Source organism: Terrapene carolina, unplaced genomic scaffold (assembly GCF_002925995.2).
Source record: "Terrapene carolina triunguis isolate 2854851 unplaced genomic scaffold, T_m_triunguis-2.0 Scaffold837, whole genome shotgun sequence".
NCBI classification, from domain to species: Eukaryota; Metazoa; Chordata; order Testudines; family Emydidae; genus Terrapene; species Terrapene triunguis.
This window is the reverse complement of record NW_020665188.1, coordinates 1,692,401-1,699,216: the sequence shown is the minus strand read 5'-3', so window position 1 is coordinate 1,699,216 and position 6,816 is coordinate 1,692,401. Positions and strand designations below refer to the sequence as shown.

Sequence of the window (6,816 nt, the reverse complement as noted above, 5' to 3'; positions counted from 1 at the left end):
AAGCAGTCAGAACTGTGTGCTACCATGAAGAACTGTGTGTGTGTATATATATGTGTGTGAGAGAGACAGAACATTTAAACAGCTGTAACTCAAAAAGGATGGGTTTCTTTTTAAAGTTTCCACTTTAAAGCATTAAAAGCTGAAAAGTACCATTCAGCATAGTTACCATCTGTTGATTTTCCACATATCTAGAGATTGCTCGGTCTTCAATATATCAGTAGCTGACATGTATTTCCCTGCAGAATTTAACAAAATAAACCGATACCATTTCCTCACAGAGAATCATTTTCTAATAGTCTCTTCTATTTACACAGGCTATTCTTTATATGGGTATGTGCGTCTCTGTGCATGTATATGCGTGTACATATACAGTGTAGTTATAGCCATATGTTATTGGGATTCATACACTGTGGATGCATGCATATGTTTTAGGTGTGTATAGGTGTGCTGTATAGAGGTGTTTGTATGAACATTAGATATGTATTTGTAAATGTAGGTATGTGTATGCGTACAGATGTGAGTGCTAAGGCCACTATATTAAAAAGTGATTTTCTGAAATTGGCTCCTAAATACACATTTAGGAACCTAAATAAGTTCTCTGATTTTCAAAAAGGTTGAGCACAGCAGTTTGCATTGACTTTGTATAGGCATACATGTGTATGCAAAAACCATTGGTATGTGCATCTTCAGTATATGAGTGAGTTCTATACAGAGTTGGTAAAAACGTATTTTAATTACCACAAAAAATTGAAGAAAATTTTCCTAAAAATAATTTGGTTTTTCATCCCCCCCAAAATAAATAAATAAATAATTTAAAAAAGAACCATTGGAGGAGCTGGTTTGTTTGTTTGTTTTTGACAAAAATCCAAAATATTCCAACAAAAACAGAAATTTTCTTGCAAAAATTTAACAAGCCATTTTTTTGTTCTGAAAAATGTTTTGATAAAATGTTGCAGCCAGCCCTAGGATCACAGAGATTTGAATGTATGCAGATGAAAGGTAGCTTTGTGTTTGCACACAGTAGATGTTCATGCTCAGTGCAGATCTCTGTGTGTGAAGAACGATAAACATACCTACCAGCCTTTTTTCCTTATTTTCCAGCCTTTCTCCCAAAATACATATTACCCATTGCATTGGCCTGTCTTCAGATCTAAGTGGCTGGGTATGCCAGGGCACACCACCTCCATGAGCTACCCTACTAGTGGGATTGTCTTTGGGAACATGCTGGCCAACCCAGGTAGAATTCCCGCCTTCAAATTCCAGTCCCGTCGAGACAGCGTTGACTGGAGGCGGTTCAGTGCCATAGACGTGGAACGGGTGGCTCGGGAGCTGGACGTGACCACGCTCCAAGAGAACATTGCCAGTGTCACCTTCTGTAACCTGGACTCGGAGAAGTGCCCGCACTGCCAGCAGCCCATAGACCCGGTTCTCTTAAAGGTCCTTAAGATGGCACAGCTGACCATCGAATACCTGCTGCACTCACAGGAGTACCTGACTGCCAGCCTGGCGCTGCAGGAGGAGCAGCTGCAGGCTACCCAGGAGGAGCTGAAGCGCACCAAGCAGGAGCTGGACAAGCAGGCAGAGGAGTTGAAGGGAGTGAAGGAGGAGAGCCGGAGGCGGAAGAAGATGATTGCCACCCAACAGCTCCTCTTGCAGGCTGGGACCAATAACTACCACAAGGTGAGCTCTGGGGCAGAGAACAAAAATAACCTTCCAGCCTTGATTGTCCTGGAGGTGTGAGAGGAAGGAGCCTTTTCACCAGTGACCTCAGCGGCAATGGCAATTCAGTCCCCAGCAGCACTAGGTAAGCGTGACCTAGACCAGGCGCTAGACAGAAAAATTCCTTGTTCAGCCCTGATCCAGCCAAGCTGAACTGGAACCTTGCGAAGAGTTCCATTGACTACTGCCCTTCTTCTAGGTAAGTGTGTGCTTAAGTGCTTGGTGGGATCATGGCCCTGGTGGCTTGGGCACTCACCCAGGATGTGAGAGACCCTGATCAAGTTCCCCCTCTGCCTGCTGAGGAGAAGGGATTTGATCAGGGATCTCCCACGTCTCAGATGAGCTCCCCGAACCACTGGGCTATGGGACGTTCTGAGGTGGGTCTCTTCCAGTCTCTCCTGTTGAAGCCTCTTTCATTAAATATCAGTTGGGCCAGAGCCAGTGAGAATGACTCTCTAGCCCAGCAGTTGGAGCAGTCCCCTGAGAGGTGGCAGATGCCTGGTCAAACCCCTTCTCTCCCCCAGGCAGCTGAACTGGGGTCTGCCACATCGGGGGTGAGGGCTCTAACTACTGGGCTAAAAAATTTAAGGGAGGAGATCCTCCTCCTTCCCCCCTCCCCCCAGGCTGTTTTGTGTGGAGTGAGGGAGGTACCTAAGATGCCCAGCTCCCGGTGAGGGGCCTCCCTGCAGCCCAGACTTAGGTGCCTAACTCCGGGAAGGGGTGTGGCTTAGGGCACACCCCTCTCCTCAGCATCTCCCATTGGCTATCTTAGACGGCTCCCTGCCTAGCGTGCTGGCTTTGTGGATCCCATTCTTAGGTGCCTCTCTCTCCCCATTTGTTGTACAAGGAGCCTAGGTGCCTCTCTCAGGCTCTGTGGACCCCAGTGTGTTCCTGTGATTTGCTAGGCACCTAAAAGTTAGGGGTTGCAATGCCGAAGGCCCTTTGTGGATCCAAGCTGAGGTGCTCAGATTCTACGGTCCTGGGGGACATATAAATACCTATGATAGCTATATGACAGGAAATGCTAGGATTCCTTTCTTTGGAAGCCAGTAGCACATTTCTTTCCTCCAGTCTTATTGTACCTACCCATTTATCCATAATTATTAAAAACAAGTGATTGCCAATAAATCACCACATCGGTCAGCTAATTTCCTTACTGCTGTGCAATGCATGTCCTACAAGCCATCAGATTTATATTCATCTATTCCAAACCGTCTCTTAGCCGCAGCTCTTCCGTCTTTATTAATGGCTCCAGCTTCACTTCCATCTTTTTCCAGTTGAAGACCAATTTTTTTTTTTTAAATTGCAGTATTTCAGCCATTTTTGAATCATTAATTCATCCTCCTCTTCGTTTGTTAATGAGCCTACTCTCTCCCTAGTACTTCTTTCCTCCTGAATATCTTTATAAAAGCTCTTCTTTTTGTCCTTCATCACCCTGTGGCTGCTATTGACTCGTTTTGGTCTTCTGTAGCCAAAAGTTTTCCCTGCAAGCCTGAGCGGTCTCTGAATCTTCTTCTTGGATTGTCTCTTCTTCTCCAACCCTACGAGAGGTTCTCTTTTGGCCTCAGAGTAAAGATGCTCTGATAATCGTGCTGTGATAAGGTTCTGACTCAGCGACAAAGTGTCCTGTGGCATCTTATAGACCAACAGAAGTATTGGAGCATAAGCTTTCGTGGGTGAATACCCACTTCGTCAGATGCATGTGGTGGAAATTTCTGACTCAGTTATCCAAGTATGTTGGGAACTCTGCTTTCAACTAACAGAATGAAGTCTTTTTGTTTGGGGTGGGACGGTAGGATGGGATGGGATAATCTGACCCCTTTCACTCATTCGCTTTTTCTAATGCCCAGTGTCAGCTGTGTGACAAGGCCTTCATGAACTACTCCTACCTCCAAGCCCACATGCAGCGCAGACACACTGAGGCCAGCGAAGCTGGTGAGTATGGGGCTGAGCTTTTCTCCTTCAGCTTCTTTTTGGAAGGGTTTTAGGCCTCCTAGCTGCAGGGGATGACAAGCCTTGGAGAGGAGCGACATGGGCATGCAGCATACTTAATTGTTTTTAAGACTGGCTTTCTCTGATATACTTTTGTTCTAAGTAGATCATACTTTCCTTTAAGGAAGCTGCTGGGTCACTAATTTTCACTGTCATTGCCCTGATGGGAGCAGCACTGCAGGGTCTGAATCCAAGTCCAAGCTGCTAAGGTGATCGCAGTGCATTGCCACCCAGCATCCAGTCTGAGAGTGGGAAAAACGTATCTTCTCACCCCTCAAAAGAGGTGACAGACCCAGGGCTGGGACCTAGAGTGGGTGCTGTCAGAGAGACCAGGGGCTGTGTGAGGTACAGTGAGCCCAATAACTATGATACTCAGCATCTCAGAAAATCAAGCTGTATATTTAGGTTCATAGAAATGGATCTACATGACTAGCATTAGGCGCCCATCTGCACTGCTGAAGATCCCAAATCTGTAATGAAGCATTTGCATCTAAAATGAGAGACAACACATTTGAAAACATAGCGATGTCTCCTTTATTCAAAAAAAAAAAAAAGAAAGGGAAAAAAAAGAAAGAAAGGAGAGACAGGGTGGCCTAGTGGCTAGAGCAATGGACTGGAACTCAGGAGGTCTAGGTTCTAATCCTGGTGCTGCCACTGGCCTGCTGGGTGACCCTACGCAAGTCACTTCCCCTTCTGTGCCTCAGTTTCCCCATCTGTAAAATAGAGATGATGCTACTGATCTCCTTTGTAAAGCACTTTGTTATCTATAGAATTACTTAGTCACTTATCAAGACCAGAATTCCAGTGCTTCAACTTGGCAGAGAAGAGAAGTCAGAACTGGAGCCACACAGACACTATAGTCACCTGTTCCACTACCCACAAACAAGTTGCCCGAAGGAAAGAAATCACAACATTGAGTACAAAAAATTCAAGCTGAGCTCAACTCAAGGATGGCTCTCCAGCTGCTGTGATATACATTCTGTCCAGCAGAGGGTAGTGGTGTTATACATATATCTTACACATGTGTCCAATCCTTAAGCCATTTTCCCAAGTATCTTATTTTAAAATTGCAGCAGCTGTTCAAAAAAACTTGCAGTGAAAAGCAAAAAATGGCTTGGCGTTTTTAATTTTGTTACAAATTTGAACATGTGCCACATTTTGCAAATGTTTTTCAATGAAAATTGGGCCCCTTTTTTGGGGCAAATGACTCAAGGACTGATCCTGAAGCTTTAAAGTCAACGGGAGTTTTGTCACTGGCTTTAATGAAAGCAGGATCAGATCCTAAACACCCCAAATAAGTCACAGCAGAAGCCTCTGGCAATTCAGGCCATTGTTCATGGTTCCACGGTTTGAATGGCCTTCACAGAGAGACAGAAGAAGAAGCAGGTGGAGCAAATGGAGGATGAGATTCAAGAACTAAGAATGAAGCTGAAAGAGACCCATACCCAGCTGGAAATTGAGAGAGAGGCTGAGACTCAGCGCAGGGTTCAGGTATGAAAAAAAAGTGTATTTCCAAGGATTTGGGGGGAAAACGGGGGAGGGAGGGAGGGAGGGAGGAAGAGGGACATTTATTTTACTTAGGGTGACCAGACAGCAAGTGTGAAAAATCGGGACAGGAGGTGGGGGTTAATAGGAGCCTATATAAGAAAAAGCCCCAAATATCGGGACTGTCCCTATAAAATCGGGACATCTGGTCACCCTAATTTTACTTTGACCTGGAACAAAATGAAAAACTCAGTGAACATTTTCCAACATCAAGGAAAAGTCTAATTTCTTTTGAAATTTTTCACAGAAAATCTGCAATGAAAGGCAAAACTGCTTGACAGTAACAAACTTTTTGATATATCCTAAAAGTAACATTCCTTTAAAAACAAACAAACTTTCATATAAATGTTGGCCTAGTCTACACTAGAAAAGGTTTTCTGGTGTCACAATACAGGTATATACAGTCAGTGCTATACCAGCAAACCCTCCTGCTGGAGATGCAGCTATTACTGCCAAAGAGTGCTTTTGCTGGTATCGCTTATACTAGTTCCCCAAACTGAATAAGCCATGCTGACAAATGGTCTTTTTGCCAGTATAACTTCAGTTACACTAGGGCTTCTTCCACTATCAAAATGTCATTAAGTCATAGCCCTGACTGATATTATTATACCAGCAAACGTTTCCACGGTAGACCTGACTTTAGCCCAAGGCTGTCTCCACACATGTTTTTTGCAGTGGTGTAACTAAGGATATGTCTACACTGCAATCACAGGGTGTGGCTGCAGTTGGTTGTAGACATATCTGAGCTAGTTCTCATCTAGCTAGCTAGGGTACCAGAGCAGTGACGCTGTGGCAGCTGGGCTGTACTAGCCAACTTGGAATTCTGGGTAATTCACAGTGTTCTCATAAACAAACTAGGGAAAGCAACCTAGATGGAGCTACTATATGGTGGGTGCATAACTGGTTGGAAAACCGTTCCCAGAGAGTAGTTATCAGTCATTCAAAGTCAATCTGGAAGGGCATAACAAGTGGGGTCCTGCAGGGATCAGTTCTGGGTCCTGTTCTGTTCAATATCTTCATCAATGATTTGGATAATGGCACAGAGATTACACTTATAAAGTTTGTGCATGATACCAAGCTGGGAGGGGTCACAAGTGCTTTGGAGGATAGGATTAAAATTCAATCTAATCAGGCCAAACTGGAGAAATGATCTGAAGTAAACAAGATTAAATTCAATAAGGACAAATGCAAAGTACTCCACTTAGGACCGAACAATCAGTTGCACATATACAAAACAAAATGACTGCTTAGAAAGGAGTACTATGGAAAGGGATCTGGGGGTCATAGTGGATCACAAATTAAATATGAGTCAACAGTATAATACTGTTGCAAAAAAACACAAACATCATTCTGGGATGTATTAGCAGGAGTGTTGTAAGCAAGATACGAGAAGTAATTCTTCCACTCTACTCAGGGCCGGCTCCAGGCACCAGCCCACCAAGCTTGTGCTTGGGGCGGCACCTGGAGGGGGGCGGCGCGGCGCTCCGGCTCCCGCCGCCGAGGAGAGCGGGGCCACGGCCGGGCTCGCCGCCCTGCCCCCGGCGCTCTGGCCGCCGGGGG

The 6,816-nt window shown here is 45.0% G+C and overlaps 1 protein-coding gene across 1 annotated transcript in view; it reads left to right on the top strand.

The window, feature by feature from the left end:
• The first annotated feature begins 1,164 nt into the window (after positions 1–1,164).
• Positions 1,165–6,816, top strand: part of DZIP1L (DAZ interacting zinc finger protein 1 like) — a 29,460-nt gene continuing 23,808 nt past the window's right edge. Inside the window, exons 1-3 of the mRNA XM_026660827.1 lie at positions 1,165–1,680; positions 3,570–3,654; positions 5,078–5,202. Coding sequence (XP_026516612.1) covers positions 1,165–1,680; positions 3,570–3,654; positions 5,078–5,202 — 726 coding nt within the window. The remainder of the gene's footprint in view (positions 1,681–3,569; positions 3,655–5,077; positions 5,203–6,816) is intronic.